At 39.6% G+C, this 25540-nt stretch overlaps 1 protein-coding gene and 1 long non-coding RNA gene across 12 annotated transcripts in view; one reads left to right on the top strand and one right to left on the bottom strand.

Annotated features, from left to right (window-relative positions):
- LOC148658504 (uncharacterized) overlaps positions 1-25540 on the top strand; it is a 340797-nt gene that overhangs the window by 125564 nt on the left and 189693 nt on the right. The gene's annotated exons all lie outside the window — the stretch shown is intronic.
- The window catches only part of tead3a (TEA domain family member 3 a), a 99223-nt gene that overhangs the window by 34876 nt on the left and 38807 nt on the right, over positions 1-25540 (bottom strand). For all 11 annotated transcript variants that reach the window (XM_088639776.1, XM_088639778.1, XM_088639777.1 and 8 more), the window contains one exon: positions 2103-2167. In XM_088639776.1, the coding sequence (XP_088495902.1) occupies positions 2103-2167 (65 nt within the window). The remainder of the gene's footprint in view (positions 1-2102; positions 2168-25540) is intronic.

The raw sequence follows: 25540 nt of genomic DNA, 5'->3' as shown, positions 1-25540 counted from the left end.
GGGGAATATAAAATGTTGCACAGGGCAGAAACATCAGGAGCCACTGGTCTCTGTAAATACTGTGAGCTACAAAAAATAAGCACTCATTTAAAACTATACCTGGTAAAGAAAAAAATAATATTTTTTGGTATTTGTAGTGTGGGGATTCATGTAGAACAGCAGCTGTTATGCAGTATTTGACCAAAGTTAATTCTATTCTGATTAATCAGACCACAAAACAATAAAACTTAAAAACATTAAGATAAAATACATATGACGGTGTGAAAAAGCTGAACATATTAGAAATAAAACAACTTAACGTAAGATGTTATTGCCTTGATAATCACAATATGGCCTGCAATTTTTCCCAGCTCGCTCGGAAAGTATGATGCCAAAAACACAAAAAGCTACTGAATAATTTTATTTTCCCAATATATATACTTATTAATGAAATTACATTCTATGAAAAATGGCATAATTGCACATGGTTAAGATATTTGACTTGCAGGGACAGTTCTTTTTATCTTCATGAAGTGTTACGTTTAAGGTATTCCTCAATTCTCAGTTATAAGCATTGAAAGACCAGTGTTCAACACCAATACTATAATTGAAAGTCAGATATTATTCCACTGTGCATTTATTATTCACACTGTTTACAGCACCTTCTGTCATGACTGGCTCATTTAAAATAATTTTGTTTTTAATAAATTATTTTATATTTTATATTCTACTTAAAATATAAATATATATTTAGAATATTATAATACTACTTATTTTTATTTTAAAGACAGTAGATTAAAAGCATGTTTTAAAATTATTTTAGTATAAAGAATAAAGGTATAAATTAAAGCCTTAAAGTCTACAACCTGGTTTACATAATAATGGAACATACATAGCTTGTTTTATATAAAGCAAACTAATGATTCTGAGGTGTTTGATGTATAACTATTCACAACCCACCATGTGTATTTAGAGGCTGAATTGTAAACATAAGAAAAAAAAATAGAAATATGCTACCATATACACCAAACTGTCCCTGAGCCCTTGTAAGATGTCTTATACCATTTTACCATTACCTTTTTCAATTACAAATATATGCAATGTTTCTTGCAGACAACATAAGCTATACAAAAATGTAATAGGCTTTTCTTAGAGAGGAAGAGTTTGAAGAGTTGTGACAGACAAAAGGTAGGGACTTTCCAGTGAAAAACTACATTCCCAGAAGGCATTTTTCAAATGTTGACCTTTTCTGCTTTGCAGTTCAGCCTCATATCTTCGTAAGTAATGACAATAATATTCTAATAGCCTTCATATTGTATCTTAGACACTGAAGCTTTCTATATACATTTACAGTTATTGCAAAGTTCTTATTAAACAGAAAATGCTTCCCTGACTGCAAAATATTGCAGATTGGATCCTCAGATCCTCACTAGGTGGCACTATGCATCAAATCAGAGCACTATAACCAAAGTCAGCTAATTTTCCTTTGTGGGTAATATATATTTTTTTGCTATGAATCTGCTGGCTGTTACATGCTTAATCATGTGTGTATAATGTGATGGACTGACATTCCATACAGGATGTAGTGTCATTTTCTGCCCTGTGCTTCTGGGTTAGATCTCTGTCTCTTACCAGGGCTAGACAAACTTCTGATAAGGAATGGACAGGTATAAACTGCAGTTTATTGATTTGTGTATGTTTTTGAAAGAATTTACTTATAAAAAATATCCCCACTTATTCTTCTCAGAATCTTCGGTGTTAGCATTACAGTAGAAATTAAATATGTTATACTGTTTTATAAGTCTATATGTCAATTGTGGAAGACTAGGGCAGATGTATACTGATAAGCCAGGTAGGAAATGTTATTCTCTTTACCAAAAAGGGGTAGAGTAACAAAAAATTGCAAGTTAAGATCAATCCCTTGCTGCAAAGTAGATAGAAGAAATGCAATTTTTTGGCTGTTGAGCACTTTTCAGGTGAAACCTCCAGAAGACACCTCAGTCAAGACATGGCTGCTCTTTCTACTTTGCATCGTGGACTTAAGCTTTACTTGTTCCTTTGCAGCCAACGCACGCTTATGCAGCTCCCCCCTCAAATCCCCCCCAAAAGAGTTGTGGTTTTACCTGTTTTCTTGTGCGGGTTTTTCCTGTCCGCAACTTGATATACCTCGCTATCAACTCATTGCGACCTATACAACAGAAAGGAAAAGAAGTTTTGTTGTTTAGCATGAAAATTTCTTCCCACGTATTAACTGACCAACAGCATGTCTGTGGGATTTACTAGAAGAAATGCTATCAAATGTATTATTATATTTACTGATCATTAAGATGTAGTTTGAAAGAGTAAAGATCCTAACAAGTGAACAACAAAGAGCTTGTTTTTTGTGCTGAGAATAGGGAGAAAATCATCTGGCACTCATTAGCTGCACAATGACTTCTAAGAAGCCAAACTAAGGTCAACTGGGTTGAAATCCATTGAAAAAGCTTTATAGTTAAATTTTACTTCATGTAATCATTTAATTGACTTTTCCAAATTAGATAAATCAGGATTAGTTAGAATAACATTAAGTTATAAGACTTATAAGACTCAGGAAAAAACATTCAGGAAAATGCACACTATCTAAACATCTTTTAAAATGTTCTACAAAATAACCACAAGGTAGAACCCATAATGTACATACTTCACTTTTAGTTACTTAGCCCTCAGCGAGAAAACAAGACATGTTGAACTTAAGAGAAGGAAAACATGGATGGTGTGTTTTATTCTGAACTATGAATTTAAAAATGTCAATTAACACGTATATTCTACATAATCAGTAATAAAGGTAAAGCCCTATCATATTGCAGATATGCTTTTCAGAGGGAACTACTAGGAAGAGCCCTGAAACCTTCCAAGATTTACTATGTTTTAAGGCAGACAGAAAGTGTCAGTGAACTCAAAAGCTTTTTATGCATCATGTATGTAAGGTCAATTGTATATTTAGCAGCATTTAAGTACTCTGTCACTTCTTACACTTGTAAACAAAACAAAAAAAACATTACTGCATTATACAACTGATAAAAGACAAATTATCTCTTCAGGAGGAAACTTCCACATGCACAAATTCCAACAAATCAGTTTGAAATGTCAGCACCAAGAAGGAGGGGCTTTAGAAAAAAGCTTCAAAATGAAACTCATTCTTCTGGCATTCAAAGGAAAAAAAACTGCCTAAACTGGAAATACCAACTCCAGCACACAATACTTAGAAAATAAGTTAGAATCCTCTGGAACTAGTTCTATCAAACATTAATGAGGTTATGCTGCATTTGAAAATATTCAAAAAAGGCAGCTCTTAATCATCTGCATTTCAACAGATTGTGAAAGCAACTACACCTCCTTTGGTTAGATATGAGGTCAAATTGGGCTTAATGTATCTAAAGTCATAGTTTATTGCATATATGATCTTTTTATCATTATAACACATAACTCAATTTTGCATACTGGACTTCTTCAGTTTTTAAGCCCAGTACTAGATACTAGCACCATGGTACAAAAATTAATCCTTTATTTGTTCCCATGAATCTGACTATGTTGAAATATAATTTATAACTTCAACTTACTGTCCAATGTGTTCTCTGCCAGGTTTCCACATTATGAATATATATCTTATAATAAACTGTTAAGAAAAAGATTAAATACCACTGGGCTTGGAGAAATCACCAGCAGTCCAACTGCTGCTCTTTCAGTTCATACACACAATGCTGCAGGTGAAACAGCAGGCACAGATGCAAAGCAGCCAGTAGTAATAGAGGAGAAAAAGGACCTTTGGAAGCTAATATCATTAATCCCCTGGCTTTTACAAAGGAATAAGCAGTGAGACACAACCAGCTGAAAAAATAATGTAGAAAGTGGTTCAGGACCTCTATATAGATGGTGTTCATGAGATGTCAATGGAGTCTGGATGAGAATGAGAAACAAACTTGGGAGTGAATAGTAATAATAATAATTGCTTACATTTATATAGCCCTTTTCTAGACACTCCACTTAATCCCTGTTATAAGTAACAGGGACTCCCCTCCACCACCACCAATGTACAGCATCCACCTGGATAATGTGACGGCAGCCATAGTGCGCCAGAATGCTCACCACACATCAGCTATAAGCGGGGAGGAGAACAGAGTAATGAAGCCAGGTCATAGATGGGGATTATTAGGAGGCCATGATTGGTAAGGGTCAATGGGAAATTTGGCCAGGACACCGTGGTAACATCCCTACTCTTTTCGAGAAACACCCTGGGATTTTTAATGACCACAGAGAGTCAGGACCTCAGTTTTACATCTCATCCGAAGGATGGCGCCTTTTAACAGTATAGTGTCCCCGTCACTATACTGGGGCATTAGGACCCACAGACCGCAGGGTGAGTGCCCTCTGCTAGCCCCACTAAAGTACTAAAAGCGTACTTGGTTTTAAAGTGCCTGTGATTAGGGATGTTAAACGTGTTCAAGTAGCTTTATTAGAAAACTTTATATAAAATTAAACAAAGACACAACACTATGAAAACTTAATGTCATGGCAATAAGTTGGTTGGTTGGACTGCTGCTGCCCTTCCTACATGTAATTACTACTGACATACTATTACCTCTTCCCATCCTAGCGCTTATGGACCATGTTATGTTATGGACATGTTCATGTCCCTGCCACATTTCATGTTACTGATCTGCCCCTTTGTGGATTAACGTGCATGCCCCAATCCCTCAACATTCTTTACATTCCACAGAGCCCATCACATCTGTACAAACCAGTCTGATTGGTCGGAAAACCACAACTACTGTATGTACACAAAGTCACTCTCAATCACACACCTTCATGGAGAAACAGCAGCTGGAGCTTTAACTCTTTACAGACAAAGCACTCACTGTCTTTTCCAACTGCATTTGGGCATCACTGTAGCTACACTCCCTGCATGTTTCTCAGACAGCATTTTTTCCTCCCCACCTTATCAACCGTGAAGGAACACCTGCTGCAGTCCGTTCCAGAAACAGAAGATATTAATAAACATATCAAAAACACTCCAGAAAAAGAGAAGCTGAAGGGAAACCTTTGCATTGTCATTTTGACTGTCATTCAGCTTTAAAGATATTTCTTATTTCAGATGTTTAAACTATAGAATATCCCACATACAGCAACATGGTAGCTTAGAAGGATATTTTTCTTTACCAGATGTCACAACAAATCAAATATTGACAAGATTGCGTTTCTACTGCTAAAAGTTTTGTACAACTTTTATAAAGTTGAACCGATCTAAAATGCTCCTACAACATTTTCCAGTCTTTATAGCGGGAAGTTGGACGGCGAAGAGTTACTTGTCAAGTAATCCTACTTTACTACATTTAGACTGCTTAAAATATCAGTGACTATTGCTGTTTGGCTTAAGAAGAATAGACTGTTTCAAGTGGTCACAGGCTCTCATGCAGACCTTTACATGTCAAGTCTTATTTACTTTCCACTTCCATGACAAAAACAGGATTACTGCCGGACTGCTGATGCTAAAAAACAAGAAGAAACTATACAGCTAGACAGAACTTGTACACCAACATGTACAGTTATACACCCTTGTACACCAAGGGTAGACATTGCAACAGGCTGTTTGAATAAACAGTAAACACCCAATAAACCTGGGTTTCAAACATCCCTGTATTAAAAGCATGAAATCAGCATTGTTGGAAGTGCTTATTTTATCACAGGTTCTTATTAGGTTATTGGGCAGTATTCCCATTTCATTTTTGTGTTCAAAATCAGATGATCTGTTTGAAAATGGAACTGGAAGGTCATCCAAATTATTTTTTATTGTAATAGGTTATGGCTTCAAGAGGAAATACTCTCCCTGTCTCTTAAAGACAAATTAACTGCTGTTAACCACATTGTTAAAGAATAAGCACGTGAAGTTCAAACAATCCATGCCTGGAAAAGAAAAGGAGGAGCTGGTCACTGCTGAGACAGTGGACTTCGCAGAATGGAAAAGAAAGGAGGAAGGCCAATTTGAGTAAATCATATGAGCTCTGCTTTTCTGGTTTACAAGTCAGACAAAATAGTGTCTGTCGATGGACCAGCTTTAATTTAAAAAACTCACAACTCTTCCACTGCTTTACCGCTAATTTGAGATTGTGTGTCAGTGAACTCTGGCTCCACCGTTTTAACTGATGGCATGGATTGCCCATGTCTACTTTAGGTTATGAAAGAGGATGTGCTACTAAAGGAAGGTATGCTTCCTACAAGGTAAATTTCACTCATGAGAATTGAGAAGACAGATTTGAGAAAATCTACAATTCTGATGAAATAGGACCTTTTTGGAACAAATGCCCAAAAACATTCTTGGCAAAGGATGATGGTGCCTTTATTCAAACTTAGTGAAGTTTATATTTCCCTTTTGCTGCATGCCAATGCAACAAAGAAAAAACAGTTGATGCTGCTGGTTATTGCTGCAGCAAAACTTCACTTTTTAAAGAACACAAAGATAGCAAATCTTCCTGTTCAAAGGCCAGGATGGCTGTTGGATAATATGATAATTGGTTTCAGTGCTACTCAGGTAAATTCAGACATGAAAATGAAGAATTTGCAAGAACACACATTGTTACTACAATATTGCCACAGTGTAGAGTAAGATTAGACAAACTACTTCAATAGGGCACTTATGTGAAAATGTGGAGATCTCGAATGACGCTCTGGTTCAAAATGAGGATTAAGTTGCTGTTGAAAATGCAGACCTTGGTTTGTATGGGTTAAATCACAGTATGTTACTGAGCACTTAGAGGAATACCAATATGAGCTTACAACTCTATAGTGTTTTGAGCTTGTTAGTGAAAACCACGGATTGGATTTAAGCAACAACAATGTAGAATAATAACATATACAGCAGTGATTCTACACTTAGTGCCAGAAGTGACTTATTTAGGTGGTTTGGCAACTTGTTATAAACGTGTAAGAAGCAAGCAAACCTACAATACCATAGGAGTCTGAAAATGAGGTGTAGTTTAGGAACACTCAAGAACTATGTCAGTGACTTTCTTAAACCACCTGAAACAGGAACTCTAAATTCTGAATTATGTACAAGTTATGTATACGTTTATAACAATTGTTTTTTACTTACATGTAAGAAACAAAAATTACTTCTGTGATAATTTCTATTCCCGTTTTCTACTCCTGTACAGATTGATAAGGTTCAACTCTCACATATATTTTTTATTGATTAATGAAAATCAGTTTGAAATTTCAGTTTCACAAAATTAAAACCTGAAAAACTATTCTCTTAACACTAAAAGTATTTGTTTACACACTGTAAGAGGACACGGGGAAGGGTAATCTCTAACAGGTATTTCCGAAACGAAACGCTGAAAATGCTAGAGATTGACCTTAGCAAGATGGCGGACAAAAAGAATCAGCTGACCAGTAGATGGAAAGGGTCTACCTTAAGAAACAACGAGACACAGCTGAGACGCATCAGGAACCGGAATATAAGTGGCCCGGAGGCAGTGAACAGGGCGGAAGCCGGTAAGGTGAATGCGTTTTGGAGGAAAAGAGTGGAAAGAGGTGCTTGTTAAGGATCGGGCTAAGGAACAACGAACGACTGCAAGGAGAAAGGTTTATGATTTTGGATTACGGACACTGGTTTAGGATACATCGCGGATTGTCTTTATTACGAACTTTTGGAACTCGGAACGAATCAGGACTAAGGGAACGGATTACGGACTGTATTAGGAAGACAGTTGTTGGAAGAAACGCCACGGATCTGAGGACAGTAAAGTGTGGTGTAAGTACTACCTTCGTTTACATAAACTATCCCCCGGAGACACCACAATTGGTGGAGGATGCGGGCAGCTCCCGCTCGGGTTTGAGAATCAAAGAGAGCAAGTTTTTTTTTGTGTGTGTGCGGGTTCCGCTTTGCGCGTGTGAAGAAACGCTATGGAAGAATTAATACAGCAATTGTCCCAGGCCACCCTCGCCCAATTCCAGGCATTACAAGGACAACGAGAAGCTAACGAAGCACAACTGGAGGCGAACCAAATCCAAAAAGAAACCAACGAACGAATTATAGAGGAGCAAAAATTAATACGCGCAGAGTTGTGCAGGTTAAGGGAAGAAATCCGGCAGGCCCCGGTAGCGGGGAGAGGCACCGCTCAGGAAGAACGCATTACGCTAGAAAAGATGACTGAGCTTGATGATGTGGAAGCGTATTTAACCACCTTTGAAAGAACTGCAGCTCGAAATGCATGGCCCAAAGAGCAATGGGCTGGGAGAGTAGCCCCTTATTTAATTGGAGAAGCCCAAAAGGCATATTATGATTTAAAAGAAGAAGATGCAGAGAATTATGAGACTCTGAAAAATGAAATATTGGCAAGACTAGGGGTAACCATGGCGATACGAGCAGTCCGGTTCCACAATTGGAGCTACCAGATGAACAAGCCTACGAGGTCTCAGATGTTTGACCTGGTACATCTGGCAAAGAAATGGCTTCAGCCAGAAGAATTAAACCCAGGACAGGTGGTGTTGGATCATTTTGTGAGGAGTCTGCCTGTGCACCTGAAAAGGAAAGTAAGTGAAGGGGATCCCCAGACCCTAGATCAAGCCGTGGACTGGGTGGACAGACACCATGCCACAAAGGCCCTGATTAGGGAGAGAAAAGGGGACTTTCGGAGGGAGGAGAGAAGAAGCCCCAAGAGTCTGGAAACCGAAATAAAGTATCGGCCAATAAAGTATAGTGATTATCGGGAACCTATACAGTTAAAAAAAAACCTTTCGGGGGAAGTCTGACTCAAGGCCCCGGCCATGGGAAGAAACCCGGCGATGTTTTAATTGTCAGGAAGAAGGGCATTTAGCCAGCTATTGCCCCGGCCTGCCCGAACCCATGCAGGTAGACCCCAGAGATGAAGCCCTATGCAACTACCTTACAGCGGGGGTCCCGACCCGCGAGGATCCCCATCTTACGAAAATCGAGATAGAGGGAGAACCCATCGAGGCCTTATTGGACTCTGGCAGTGCGGTGACCCTGGTGACCCCTACAATACTTCCGGGAGGACTAGAGATTCCAAGAACAAAGGGAATACTTATTACTTGCATTCACGGGGACACCAAAGACTATCCGACGGTCGAATTGAGCATCTCTACAGAACAGGGGACCTACCGCTCAACGGTAGGAGTGGTTGAGCAGTTGCCATACCCTGTCATACTGGGACGAGACTGTCCCCATTTCCTCCAGATTTGGAACACGATCCAATCAGCTAGGCCAAGACCAATCCCCTGGCCGGAAGACAGTGGTGACGCCCCTACCGACGACCCTGATGAGACGGACCCACAAGAAAGCGGAACTGAACTTGGAGTTGAGTTTGGAAATATGGAACTACCGAACTGGGAACCCCCAGAACGTCAGGTAAGTTTGGGACGGCCCAACTAGAAGATGGGAACTTGAGACATGCGTGGGGACATGTCAGGAAAATTGATGGGGAGTGGTGTACTGATCCTAACACAGTGAGTTACCCATATTTTATGACAAAGAATAATCTCCTTTATCAAGTGCAGCAGAAGGGACAGGAAGAAGTGGAACAACTCCTTATTCCCCGGCCTTACCAGATGAAGCTCCTCAACTTGGCCCATAGCCACCTCCTGGGTGGGCACCTGGGGGTAAAGAAGACATCCGAGAGACTCCTCTCTAGGTTCTTTTGGCCAGGAATCTATAAGGCCATCGAGAAGTACTGTCGGGAATGCCCCGAGTGTCCGAAAAGTGCACCACAACCTTATTATAGGAACCCTTTGATTCCCCTCCCAATTATTGAAACCCCTTTCGAACGGATTGGGATGGATTTGGTGGGGCCCCTGATCAGAACCACCAAGGGTCACCAATATATTCTAGTAATAGTAGACTATGCTACCAGGTACCCCGAAGCCATTCCGTTGAGAGCTGCCACCGCCAAAAACATAGCTAGGGAGCTAGTACAACTGTTCGCTCGAGTCGGAATTCCTAAAGAGATCCTAACTGATCAAGGAACACCTTTTATGTCGAAAGTCATGCGACACTTATGTAAGCTGCTGGGTATACAGCAGATCCGAACCTCTGTTTATCACCCTCAAACCGATGGTCTAGTAGAACGTTTTAATAAGACCCTGAAAAGCATGCTTAGGAAGACGATGCAAAAGGATGGAAAAAATTGGGATCAGCTGCTCCCGTATCTCATGTTTGCGGTTCGAGAAGTACCGCAGGCTTCGACTGGATTTTCCCCCTTTGAATTATTATACTCTCGGAAACCACGGGGCCTATTGGACGTGGTCAAAGAATCGTGGGAACATCAACCTTCCCCTTTATAAACTATCATTGAGCATGTGGAACAGATGAGAGAAAGAATAAATGTTATTGTTCCCTTAGTGAAAGAAAACCTGGAGAAAGCCCAGGCTCAACAACAACAAATTTATATTAGGGGAGCAGTTGCGAGGGAATTTCAGATTGGGGACAGAGTACTGGTGCTAGTTCCAACCCCAGAGTGTAAATTCTTGGCATCCTGGCAGGGACCTTATGAAGTGGTGGAAAAGGTGGGGCCAGTCAACTATAAGGTCAAGCAACATGACAGAAGACGGCAGCATCAAATCTACCACGTCAATTTGCTGAAAAAATGGCATGGCTCCGAAGTTCTGCTCACCCACTTTTCCCCAGACCCTCTGGAAGAAGAAACGGGTGCGGTAGCCGTGGGAGACCTGGCTCCTGCACAAAAACAGGAACTACAAGAATTCCTGTCCCAAAACAAAGATGTTTTTTCCCGGACACCTGGTCGAACCCACCTTATACAACATAAGATCGTCACGGAACCGGGGAAAAAGGTAAGGCTACCCCCGTATCGAGTACCAGAAGCCAAAAGGAAACTGATTAAAGAAGAGGTGGGTAAAATGTTGGAGATGGGAATAATCGAGGAATCCCATAGTGAGTGGGCTAACCCGATAGTTCTGATCCCCAAGCCGGATGGAACTATCCGATTTTGCAACAATTTCAAAAGGTTAAATGAGATCTCGCGGTTTGATGCATACCCCATGCCCCGTATAGATGAACTAATCGAGCAATTAGGTAACGCTCGATACATCAGCACCCTTGATCTTACGAAGGGATATTGGCAAGTGCCGCTGGCCAAAGAAGATAAAGCCAAAACCGCTTTTGCCACACCTGAAGGACTATATCAGTATAGGGTCCTACCCTTCGGTTTGCATGGCGCTCCCGCAACATTCCAAAGATTGATGGACCGAATTCTGAGACAGTATCGGGATTTTGCAGCCGCCTACTTGGATGACGTTGTAATCCACAGCATGACCTGGGAACAACATCTACAACACCTGGAAGCAGTAACTGGAGCGTTGCGAGCAGCAGGATTAACGGCCAACCCAAATAAATGTTGTCTGGGGGCTAGGGAAGCCAATTACCTGGGTTATACGATCGGGAGAGGATTGATCATGCCCCAAGATCAGAAAGTACAATTAATCAAGAACTGGCCCAAACCAGCTACCAAGAAGCAAATTCGAACGTTTGTGGGACTGGCAAGTTACTATCGGCGTTTCATCCCAGGGTTTGCAGCCATGGCCGCCCCTCTACACGATCTGACGAAGATGAGCTGTCCGGAGAAAATAAAATGGACCGACTTGGAAGAGAGGGCTTTCCAAGACTTAAAAGCAGCTCTCACTTCTCAACCCGTCTTACAGGTACCAGACTTCAGTAAGCCTTTCATGGTACAAACTGATGCTTCAGACACTGTGATTGGAGCCATACTGTCGCAGGATATTGAAGGACTGGAGCATCCTATTCTGTATATCAGCCGTAAGTTGAGTCCGGCCGAAAAACACTATTCCACGATAGAAAAAGAATGTCTAGCAATCAAATGGGCCCTAGACTATTTGAAGTATTATTTATTGGGAAGACAATTTATATTATACACAGATCATGGGCCATTAACATGGATGTTACAAAATATGGATAAAAACGATAGAATTACACGGTGGGGTCTTAGTCTGCAAAGATTTCAATTTCAGACGGTCTATAGACCCGGAAGGAAACAAGGAAATGTAGACGCCCTCTCCCGAATGCACTGTTTGTTTTTTTCTAGATCGCCCGAGGTCGGGGCTGATCTCAGGGGGAGGGAATGTAAGAGGACACGGGGAAGGGTCATCTCTAACAGGTATTTCCGAAACGAAACACTGAAAATGCTAGAGATTGACCTTAGCAAGATGGCGGACAAAAAGAATCAGCTGACCAGTAGATGGAAAGGGTCTACCTTAAGAAACAACGAGACACAGCTGAGACGCATCAGGAACCGGAATATAAGTGGCCCGGAGGCAGTGAACAGGGCGGAAGCCGGTAAGGTGAATGTGTTTTGGAGGAAAAGAGTGGAAAGAGGTGCTTGTTAAGGATCGGGCTAAGGAACAACGAACGACTGCAAGGAGAAAGGCTTATGACTTTGGATTACGGACACTGGTTTAGGATACATCGCGGATTGTCTTTATTACGAACTTTTGGAACTCGGAACGAATCAGGACTAAGGGAACGGATTACGGACTGTATTAGGAAGACAATTGTTGGAAGAAACGCCACGGATCTGAGGACAGTAAAGTGTGGTGTAAGTACTACCTTCGTTTACATAAACTATCCCCCGGAGACACCACAACATACACAATTAAGATTCACAGAAAGTATGGTATTTTAAATTCAAAAACATTTCATGAGGAATTACACCTAAACAGAAAATGAGTTTTGAATGTTTATTTGAAAAGTTAAGCATAAGGTGTCTTGGATTAACCTACTTGGTTAAGGGCCACCACCTAGCCTTATGACAAGTTAGAGCCCTCTAAAGAAAAAAGTTGGACTCCAAATCACCAATGCAAAATTAAACAAATAAACCCCAGAGAACAACAGCACAAAGCTATTGTGAGATGGTTAATCTCTTAAATGCAGTTAGAAAGTTGGTGGTATGCCCCTTCTCAGGATCTCAGTATTGGTTTTAAGATGTCTCTGAAGAGCAATGGAAGTTGTTTGATGAGGTGATCAGGGATTCCTTGTTGGGCTGCTTAGGAGGGTGTGTCTATTTGAAAACAATGCCCAAAACATTGTTCAGGGGAGAAGCCAGATTTTATTAGAATTTCATTGTTAGATCATCAATAAATGAGGGAAAACCAACAACACATTTTTCATTAATAAAACAGGGTCAAGGAAAGAATGAAGCTAGCAGTAACTTAAGAGTGGTTCCTAGGACCTGATATGGTGAGAGTGCACTCAAAATGATATATACAGGAGCCTGGGCTGAATTGGTCAGTTCTGTTTTCTTGAGGCAGAATATTATAAATTTGAACATAACTATTTTGGAATATAGTTATATTTTTGAGAGACAAGATGCTTATATCAGATAGGAAGATGTGAGATGAAGTGAAGTGAATTCTCATAAATCCAAAGAAGGGATTCAATAAATGGTTTTAGAGTCCGAAGGAGCATGGTAACCAGATCCAATGGTATATTTATACAGGTAGAAAAGTTATTTTTTTTAAATAATTAAAAATAATTTTAAAAATAACATTGGGAGATAAAGGAAAGATTGGAAACACTTTCAGGCAATCCAGAATGAACTTGAGACAACTGCTCATGGCCAGCAGCCATATCACCCTGCAACTCACAACTGGCAACCCACTGAAACTAAGCAGGTGTGAGCCTCGTCAGTACCTGGATGGGAGACCTCCTGGGAAAACTAAGGTTGCTGCTGGAAGAGGTGTTTGTGGGGCCAGCAGGGGGCGCTCACCCTGTGTTCCATGTGGGTCCTAATGCCCCAGTATAGTGACAGGGACACTATACTGTAAACAGGCGCCGTCCTGCGGATGAGACGTAAAACCGAGGTCCTTAAAAAACCCAGGGCGTTTCTCGAAAAGAGTAGGGGTGTTACCCTGGCGTCCTGGCCAAATTTCCCATTGGCCCTTATGAATCATGGCCTCCTAATAATCCCCACCTATGAATTGGCTTCATTACTCTGCTCTCCTCCCCACTGATAGCTGATGTGGGGTGAGTGTTATGGCGCACTATGGCTGCCGTCGCATCATCCAGGTGGATGCTGCACATTGGTGGTGGTGGAGAGGAGTCCCCATTACCTGTAAAGCGCTTTGAGTGGAGTGTCCAGAAAAGCGCTTTATAAGTGTAAGCAATTATTATTATTATTATTATTATTTTGGGCAAATGGGAAGTATTGTCAGGATAATTTAGGGGAATATGAGCTCAGAATAAGGAGGTATAGGGCAAGGATCCAGACTGGCATATGGAGCCAAAATCTTGAAGTTCTGAAACTAGAAAAGTGAAAGAGATTGTTTAAGGCATCCTAGAATGTGAACAATTAGAACTAATTAAAGTTAAAGTGTGATTTGAAATTTCAGATTAATTTGATAATAAGATGGGAGGAATCTCTTCCTTTATTTATATGGATGATTGTTAAGATAATCTGAACAAATAAAAATTAATTTGATTTGTACTGTAGCCCTGAAAAAGGCCGTCACAGCAACTGGAAATCAGGGCTTTAATTGTGTGGAATAGAGAACTTGGAAATTGATGGACAGAGATGCATCAGGGAAAAGCTGAAGGGCTTTGGGAGATGGCTGAAACTCTTCATACAAGGTCAGCCTATTCATGTTTTCCCACAAAAAAGTGCAACAGTCAAAGCTCTGTTTTGCGTCTGAATTCATGGTTATGTGGTAATTCAAGGAAGAGATGAATAACGTGAGATATATAGGATATGCGATAAATGCCTGGCCCTGAGGGCTAATTATTAGCATGGCATAGTTGAGGTGGCCCACATGGCTAGTAAGATCCCCTTTAGTACAATAATTAGCTGACAAGTAAGTGGAGATATAACTGCCTCATCAGTCTAAAGTTTGTATCAATGCAAGAAGGCTACAATATCTTCCTAACTGAGAAAGATTACAAGAAGTTCTAGGGTTATAAAAAAACAAGAAGTCTTATTCTGGCAAGAAGGATGTCTAGTTTTTTTTTTTAATTGAGAACAACGCAGACAGGGCTCTTGCTGGGAGAAGGAGTGTTTGGAAAATCTATTGCAAGGAGTTCATTGAGGAGATTAAAAAAATGGAAGGTAAATTTACGATTTCAGATAGGGTGCTGAATATCTGTGGGCTGCTTCTGCGGTTCAAAGCTAAGCACCGTGCAAAGTTCAGTTTACCTGGTCAGTATACACCAAAGAGATGCCAAAGACTGGACTTAAAAAGGATGGTTTTGAAAGCCAAAGATGCTAGCTTTAGAAATCCAGAAGCCTGATCCTGCTAATGAGAAAAGAGTAGTGTGATAGATGGTGACTTTGTGGAGAGAAGAACCCTGTCCGGGAATCACAAAGTTAATGACTAGAATCGAAGAAATGGGGACTTATAAATCAATCATCAAACCTTTTTTTTCTGCTATAAATTAAACATATTATAGCTACTCCAGTAGATCTAATGTGGTACAAAGAGAAAAGAAAAAGGGACCAATCATAAAGCTGCTATGGACTTCAGCCATGAGTAAGAAGTATATTGACTCAGGTTTGGAAGAAGCAGATTGAAGAGTTTTACAGATGACATGAGAGGACAAGAGTGTAAACAACGAAGCAGAAAAACCAAAAGAAAGACCACCCAGCATAGTGAATAACGCTGGATCAAAATAGCAAAGTAATTCAGCAGCAAGTTCAGGACTATCACTTGTAGCAGAAAGATAAATCAACAGTCACTTAAGATCATGTGAAGCTGGAGAGCAGTGGTGGGACCACATAGAGCAGGCATTAGTTTTACCACAGTAGCTTCAGATGTTGAGACAAAGGCAGGAGGAGGTAAGGCAGGAAGAGGGACTTGAAGTTGCAAATGTTTGCTGTCTCATAGGGCAAGATACACCCTGGATGGGATGCCAGTCAATTGAAGAGTAAACACAGACATAAAACACAGGTGCACATACCAATTAACCTAGCAGTATGTCTCTGGACAGAGAGAGGAAATCGAAACTTCTGGTAAAAACCTATACAAACATGGGGAGGACATGAACTCCATGCAGATAGCACCCCTAGACCACAATTAAACCTAGTGCTCCAGCACTGAGGGTAGCAATGCCAACCAATCTGGCAGATGCAATAAATCGCCCCTAAAATGCTACACTAATTTCAATAACCATTGAAACATACACAATACAATCTCTCTAGGCGTGAATTGCTTGCTTTCAATAAATGCTACCTAGCTGTCTGTAATATGAATTTTGAAGGATTAGAGTTCAGAACTTGAGAATACATATAAGTTTAGTTTTGCCAGAGAAACCATCATCTTTGATATTAGTCTGATTTGGAGATTTAGTTGTTGCAAGAAAAGATATGGGCATGAGTAAAAAAACAAATTGTGTACTTATTGGTGACATCTCACCTCTTCTCATGAGAACCATTTCTTTATCAAGGACAGGTGCACACTGGTGAAGAGATTAGCAGATGAAAATACACCCACTCTTTCTGGCCCTGTCTTTCGGCTTACATTGAAACTGCACATTGCACAACTCCCACTCTGTATAATTTCCGGGAGCCTGCAGGCTTGGTCTGATTTTCAGCAATGGCTTGTTAACTCTTTTCTTTCTTTACAGCATGGTCAGTGGAATTTTCCACTCCCTTACACTATAATGCTGAGCAACTCAGCTTCTGTTAAAGGTGGACTGACATAAAAATAATAGTTTTTATTAAAATAACTTTTGTGTGAGTAAAAGCCACTCTTTAGGCACATAAAACAGAAAAATCTAGACTTTATTTATACCTAGGATTAAGAAGAAATCTTAGATTTTATTTTGATAAATGTTTTATGCCAACTACTTTCTTCAGACATTTTTTAACCAACTACAAAACTTTATTTGAAATCTGACAGTGCTCTGTCAGAAAGTTGTGTATAAATGACATGGGAGGATAAGTATTGTGGTAACAGCAGGGTCACATGGTCCAATTCACAAATGATTACAAAAGTATTTTATAAAATTATGGCCAGTATATTGATATTCTGAAATTAACAAAAAAGTGTAGTAATGCTTTTCAAATCTGGCTAAATAGTTTCACTGTTCAGTGTACATCAAAACCAGTAGCCCTGTTTGCTACTAACAAGACAACAACCCTACAAAACGACATTAGCAGCAAGATACATTTAAGGTCCCATTTAATTAAAGTTCAAATGTAAATAGTCAGCAAGTGATATTAAGTTGAAAGCAAGATAATGATAACTGATAATGTACCTTATCCTGTCACTATTAGGAACACTTCTGTGTTCACACATATGGGAATCATCAAATCCAAATACCAAACAGTCATCTTCACAACTGCATCAGATTGGCAGTTTCAAACAACAACCCAAAACTTCAAGAATCTGGCAGAGACTGGGCAGGAATGTTTTTACTTATAAATATTTTTACTTTAGAAATATGCAAAAATATTAAAAACACATGTATACAAACTTAGTTTTTTCAATTTTTAACAGTAGATATTTGGGTTTGGAAAACTAGAAATGATTGTGCTCTTTTACAGGTTGGAGATCAAAGCTCTACAAGACGTTTGACAAGTTGTAAGGATCAATAAGGATACTAGCAACTGGATGAGCAAGATGGGCTGGAAGGCCTTGTCTCGTTACCTTCCTTGTTCTGCTTTTGCAATATCTAGAGCATTCATTACATCATAATATAAAGCTGCAAAATTTAATATCAGACGCACATTTTTAAACAATGTGATTCCAACATTTTCCCCACTTTCACCTTGTGTTACTACACTTATTCTAACTGTAGTTGAAATTTTGGGGTAATGATTCCCCTCACATGACAAGCCTTTCTTGACAAGCTTAGATACCAGCACATCAGGCAAACATTTCAGACGCACCACCACAGAACTAGTCCAGTTGCATTTCTGTCAAGCTGGAATCTGCAAAACATCTCACAGCCACTGGGATAACTTTTACCTCTGTCACTGAGTCACCGTGCTATTGGGTGTAACGCAGCAGGATGCCCCGAAGACCATAAGGTTAATAAATGCCATTAAGCAGTTGATTTTTTTGCAGTTGTTCTTTTAATCACTTCTAACCCAAACTCCCTCTGAAATGCAAGAAAAAAAATGTTTTAATTTTTTTAAGGTAAAAAAAATGTTACTTTAGTCTGTACTTTTATTCCATCCAAATTTAAACTTTGCAAGATTGATGGGGAAAGTATTCCAACCACTGTTACGGAAAACTGTTAAACAACTTTTTAATCATTATGTAGAAATTAACCTTGCACATTTCAAGTAATTTTAACTCATAGTGGCATTTCATTCAACATCAGTTATCAGAAACCATATTTAGCACAGTTCTGTTTCTTATAGCATATAAATTTGGCTCAGACACCAGATTAATGTGAATGATACTGTGCAGCAGACACTAAAAAAAGTAACAGTTTTTTGCAGTGTGCTATGTCTATCCCTGCAGAAACACTGTGACACGATATTCAGAGCTTAATATATTTTTATGTGCCTTCTACAAACTATTTGTGCTTTCCTAAATATGTAATGCAGTGACAACAAAAAAAAGGAAAATCTTTGGACCTTGAAAAAAATGTAATTGTGTATAAAATGTAGAATAGCAAAGTAGTGCTCTTTTTGGAGACCTTAATTGTACTGGTAGCATTGGTACACTGTATAAAACTGTAGAAAATTAAAATACTGTTGTTGGAGCTATTTTGTTTGAGTTATTAATGCTCTTTTCAAAATAGCAAACATTTTATACCTCAACATCCACCTACCACATTTTTGAGGTAGCTAGTATGAGTTTGAACAATTGTTCCTGTGACCTGACCGTTGTGTTATGGATAGTTGGCTATTCATGAAAAATCCCCTTGGCAAGACTGGATTACCATTTCACACTTAGCAAATTCCTTAAAAAATAAAATATAAAATTAGTGTACATAAACAATTTAGAAATATTAATTAACTATAGACATTAGATTTTATTAAGTCTATGCTATATTGGTTTTGCCAGTGATAACACTGCATTACTTGTATGTACAGGAGGTCTGTGATGAGACAATACTTTCAATTCAGCTACCTCTGTGGAAGTGAGCAATACCTGGTGTGCCCACCACAAGCTCAAGTACGCAATCATAGACTGACATAGAATTCGTATACAGGCCATAGAGATGTTCTTAATTTCAATCTGTAATAAACAACCAGATCAGCAAATGGCAGTTAGCAATGGTTAAAGTGTATACATCTACCCAACATGTCTAACAAGTGACCAGTTGAACTGAGTGCAAGAAATAAAGATGCACTGTGATATTAAGCCAGGTTTTATTATGTCTATCTCACAGTCTGAGAGAGAGCACTATCCTGTCAAAAGATTAAGGAACTATCATTTTTTTTATAATTGCTTCAACTCCATTTGGATGTTGAACACTGTGATGGTAAAATCCCAAGAGACTAAAAATTCAGTTCATTCTTCATGGAAGAAAGACAATTCAAAAGGGTTGTCCACAAAAATTGCTCTCATTAAAACTTTACCACCAAGACAACCAAGTGCAGGAGAAGCTCCTATTGTTTGTAGCCCATTTCATTGCACACTCTTCTTAAAATTCAGTGGGTGATCTTTAATTAATGTAACTATTTTCAAGGAAACGTTCAGTACTGACAGGGGTTCTCCTGGCATACTTTTAGAGGTAAGGGCCTTTCTATGAATGCTACAGTGTTCATTCAGGATTCCAGTTGGACAATCTTCTTGATGGGAGCTACAACTCCTTTATGTTCCCTGCCATTAACATAGCCCCATCACTGCAAATTCCCACAAAGCACACCCTGTCAATTCCTCTGACTTTTGTGAAAATGTTTTTTTCCCGTTGTATGGGTGGGAACGGGAGGACAAAACAAAAACTCCACTCATACTGTACGCTCAAATAAGTAATGAAGATTAACCAAAAGATATGCTGGACTTGCTGTCAACTTGTAAATTGGCAGTAAGTAAAATTCACTTTTTTATGTCAATTTGTTAATTGTTAATTGCCATAGAATGTTTTCTGAAATGATGCAAATCTCCTGGGGCACAGTATTGTCACACATCAGTGGTGGTACAATTGGTGCTACAGTGTGTCAACAATTACTACACATTGGTGGTGGGGTAGGGGAGTCCCCATTACCCGTAAAGCACGTTCAACAAAGCTCTACATAAGTATAAGGATTATTTATTATTGTCAGAAAGAGGGATCATATCCAATTTTTTAGCTGCCCTTTTGCCAATAAGACAATTTACCATATCTTTTGCAACTGGTAAACAAAGATTTAATAATAGCTCTCACACCTGAAGAAGGCTCCACGGCCGAAACGTTGTTTTCTTTCTTCTTTTTTTCAGCATGGAATAAACCTATTAAAGATTTAATAATAATAATAATAATAATAATAATAATAATTGCTTACACTTATATAGCGCTTTTCTGGACACTCCATTCAAAGTGCTGTACAGGTAATGGGGACTCCCCTCCACCACCACCAATGTGCAGCATGCACCTGGATGATGCGACGGCAGCCATAGTGCGCCAGAACGCTCACCACACATCAGCTATCAGTGGGGAGGAGAGCAGAGTAATGAAGCCAATTCATACATGGGAATTATTAGGAGGCCATGATTGGTAAGGGCCAATGGGAAATTTGGCCAGGACGCCGGGGTAACATCCCTACTCTTTTCGAGAAACACCTGGGATTTTTAATGACCACGGAGTGTCAGGACCTCGGTTTTAAGCACACACAGCTCCTACGCCAAAGCTCAGCCAGGGCAAAGCACATGCAGGCAGAGCCTCAGACATGATGTGAATGAGAGAGATAAAAAAAAACTCTGACTCCACTGCCTGATTCATATCAGTTCATATTGCCGAGACAATCAGTATAAAGGCTGGGTTAGCCCAAAAACGATCCTCTGCCAAGAAGAAAAAGGAGACATGCAGAGGATACTGATGGTGCTTGCAGTTCACTTGTTCTTCTACATGAAGAATTGGCAATAAGAAAGATCAGACATTGGACCCAGCTGAGTGGAATGGACTAAATCAAGATAGAGTCAATAAATTCAGAAGGGCATTCAGCCACCAGGAAACCTTTAGCCAGAGGCCCCTAATAAATCATGTAGCTCCTGTAGACTCACCATGGCACGTCAACCAAATACAGTTGTCAAGTAATGTCCTATTTCTAAGGATATTATTGTACAGTAAAAAACACGTTCTAATAAGGCTTCTTAAGAATAAGAAAAGAAAGATACCAGAGATATGTCTGCTGTGAAAGAAGCAACTAAAAAGAAAACTACATGCAATGACTAAATAACTACCCTACTGATGAATTAGGTTGAAGAAGACGCATACTGTGTTCAGTAAAGTGGTGCTTTACTGAAGATAAATAATTTTATTTATGTTGTATTTCATGGTTAAATAACCACTGCGCCTGTAGCCGTAGACAGTTGACTTTTGCGGTGTGTGATCTAATGAGTAATCCACCTCATATGGAACAGCACAGAAGCAGAATGCTAGTTAACAATATTGTTAAACAGGCAATAGCAAAACCTTTTACATGTATGCTACTAAATGTATTTGTTGCACTGTTGTAAATTAAAAGATTAATAGTTCTAAAGAATATTCAAAACTTCTGTAGTTCTATTAAAAACACTAAACTGTGACTAAAACCAGCAGAAACAGGGTGAGGGATAGCTTGTTGCAAACTCTTTCCAAAACTGTTTAAACACGACACTGCTTTAAATGTGGTAAAGCTGGAAATATTTCTGTTGCCCAATTATCTTCTCCATCAAGCAGGACAGAGAGCATCAGAACTTTCCAGCACAAATAAATCAACACAGACAGCTGAAGCACAGCTGTTCACAACAGGCCTCTTAACCGTTGAGAACAAGTTGCTCTGTTTCCAAAGCAGCTGACATAAAGAACAGTGCACTTCTCACCCTCTTCCACCCCTAAGTCTCACACACACAAGATTTATGGCTATACAGGAAATCAAATAGCAAACATATACTCCAGCTATGTTATGTGTTACAGTATAACTAACCATTGTCCTTCAAACACTATAGCCCAGTGGTTCTCAAACTGTGATACGCATACCGTAACGCCCCCAGGTGGTATGCCAGATGACCCTGGAAATTAGTTGCGTGCACTGAAAAATTGGGAATTAAAAATTATGTAAATTTTTAATCTGTGATTTACTTTCAGAAAGCTTGAGACGGGTTTTCATATTTTCTATTTTAATCAAATTAGTTTGTGTCAAATACACAGCCTACATACTTCGTTTCATCGATACAGCACGCGCTAATGCTCGAGTATTCGTACTCCTCTCGAGCTTTCAGAGACACAGTTTAGTGCCACATTCGCCAACAGAACAAGTGATCAAAAATGAATACCTCGCAAAAATCAAGCATTATGTCATGGCTCAAAGGAATAGACGCCAAGAGTACTGAAGCCAGCTCCTGTAGATCACGCACACCCGAGGAGAATTATACATCGGCCACTAGGGTTACCATATTTGAACATCATAAAGAGAGGACACCCTGAGGAACTTTCCTATCGCCTTATCTGGGAAGGAGGGTCGGGATGGAGAGGGTTTTCAAAATATCCCACGTTTCTGTATGTTCATTAGTAAAGTAATTGTGATGATGTTTAACTGTGTGAAATGCATAACTCCCCTCTGCTGCAATAACAGCATCCTCTGTTTTGCTGCCAGATTTAACAAAATAATCTGTTAATCAGGTTGACAAATTCTCTCTTTGAAATGCCTTTTTGTGTTTATCAGAGTCATTCAGCATCCCAGTCTTTTCTGCCACTTTGAAAGCACAGAAATTTATTTTTTAGTTCTGCTGTGAATTTACACTTTCGCTTTGGCACTGAGTTTGAGGGTAGGAAAACGACAAAACAAAAAAGGGAGCCTTTCGAGGGAATGCTTCTGCACTGCACAGACTGAGTAAAGACACTGATATTGGCACCGGATTTCACACTTTCATGACATAATACATTTATATTTATGTTGTGCAATACAACTTTTTTATGGACTGTTCTGTTCTGGTTTGTTCTTTGTGTGTTCTGGACTATGAGTAACTCTTCTTAGTGCACTTCTCACTGTACTGATTGTATTGTATGTATTGTATTATTATTATTGTATCGTTTATTACACTGTTGCTGTGTTTTCTGTGTTAAGCTGCTGTTGCACTGCAATTTCCCTCACGAGATCAATAAAGTATCTATCTATAATCATACACGTACAGGATGAAAACTGAATGAAGACATAGATAGCGAAGCAAACTAGAGAAGTTAAAAAATTATCTCGCTCTCTTTCTAACCTCCTCATCTACTATCTTTAAAACTTTTGTTAATTATTCTTCACGGTGAAAATAAAGCAGTCAAAATCTCAGACATTTCTGGATATTTGAAAATTCCCCCCGGACGGAGATATAAGGATCAAAATAGAGGACATGTCCGCGAATATCCAGACGTATGGTAACCCTATCGGCCACCAAAACTAGCTCTGCTGATGAACCTGACACAGACAGCACTGCTAGTGTTAGCAAGCATTGGAAAATGGCTACAAGGTGGTACAATGCAAATTATCTAAGTGCTCAGTGCTGTTTTTATTACATGCGCGTGCGTTCATGTTGATCATTGACATTTTCTGTGGTTCCTATGAGAAGATGACTTGTAAGGTGTACTTGGATGCTTTGGTTTGATCAGGGGTGATACTTTGTCCAAAAAGTTTGAGAACCACTGCTATAAACAATACAGCCAATTCTGTACTCTTAATAGCTCAGCTGGTGTAGCTCAGGTTTAATAATACTGCTACCTCAGCACAGGGTATTCTATCGCCAGCAGCCATATCACCCTGCAACTCACACCTGGCAACCCACTGAAGCTAAGCAGGTGTGAGCCTGGTCAGTACCTGGATGGGAGACCTCCTGGGAAAAACTAAGGTTGCTGCTGGAAGAGGTGTTAGTGGGGCCAGCAGGGGGCGCTCACCCTGTGGTCCATGTGGGTCCTAATGCCCCAGTATAGTGATGGGGACACTATACTGTAAAACAGGCGCTGTCCTTCGGATGAGACGTAAAACCGAGGTCCTGACTCTCTGTGGTCATTAAAAATCCCAGGGCGCTTCTCGAAAAGAGTAGGGGTGTAACCCCGGTGTCCTGGCCAAATTTCCAATTGGCCCTTACCAATCATGGCCTCCTAATAATCCCCTTCTATGAATTGGCTACATTACTCTGCTCTCCTCCCCACTGATAGCTGATGTGTGGTGAGCGTTCTGGCGCACTATGGCTGCCGTCGCATCATCCAGGTGGATGCTGCACATTGGTGGTGGTGGAGGGGAGTCCCCATTACCTGTAAAGTGCTTTGAGTGGAGTGTCCAGAAAAGCGCTATATAAGTGTAAGCAATTATTATTATTATTATATTATTCTGTCACAAGTAAAAATTCTTAAACTGTCACCCTAATATGTAGGTCTACACAGTATCTCTCTTTAAGATTTAAGATGAGTTTCAGTCACAAGAATAACACTGATCCCTTGTCAATTCGCTGAAACAATAGCTTGCGTGCTAATTTTTTTCTCAAGTTTTCTGGGATTTCTATGTCTGAAATCCATTTTAAAAATATGTTCCATTGATGACCCCATACCATTATGAGAAAGCTTTCCATTTTCAATTTTCAGGGTTTTATTTGAAAATATATATATATATTTTGCCCCTTAAACCACCCAACCCACAAATCAATTCCCTGAATTCAGCCTGAATGTAAAGCAATATAAGCGTCTGTCTTTCTGCACAGCACACTGGCAAAATTCAGGATCCACAAAACAGATCCCCCATTTCCTTGAATCAGGCATTTCATAAAATGCAAAAAAAAACTTTTCCATCTAAAACTGCTGACTTGCTTCCGCAACTTTTCTATTCTCAAGCCAATGAGGGAAAAAAGTCACAAGGCTAAACCACTGGATTCAATTTCCTATGCAGTACATCCAAAAGAAAAAACAGAGAAAAACATTTCCTGTACCACTTCATACCAGTAAAGTTGCTCTCTTGTCCAATACATATAATAATGGAATAATAGTAAAGCTGTGAGGATAATTTCATACGATTCCCTTATTGTTAGTTTTTGCAATTCACTTTGTGATTATTTAAAAAAAATCCCAAACAGTAACCACCAAGCTTCCAATATAATAGACTGGATAGGCCATATGGGCTCAGTCAATATGTCTCTTGCCAAAACATTTTTCTGTGGCATCAAACCCAAACTAAGCTGGTATTATATCTGACTTGGGTTGTTGCCTCAACAAATCTGTACTGAATGAACCATGACAGAATGGCCCCAAACACCGGGTAGCATATGACTTAGCAACTTCAGGGATTATAGCCCTATGTACACATAAAGGTACAGTTTGCGTGGTGGAGAAAACAAAAAATGGAATATTTCCTCCTACAAAGATCTTGTTAGTGAACTGTGATTTTCTTCCATTAGCAACAACCTGTAACTTGCAAAAGAGGCTTATGTTTAG

Source organism: Lepisosteus platostomus, chromosome 7 (assembly GCF_059453375.1).
Source record: "Lepisosteus platostomus isolate fLepPlt1 chromosome 7, fLepPlt1.hap1, whole genome shotgun sequence".
Classification (NCBI taxonomy): domain Eukaryota; kingdom Metazoa; phylum Chordata; class Actinopteri; order Semionotiformes; family Lepisosteidae; genus Lepisosteus; species Lepisosteus platostomus.
Note: the sequence above shows the minus strand (reverse complement) of the source record. Positions and strands in the feature narration are given on the sequence as shown.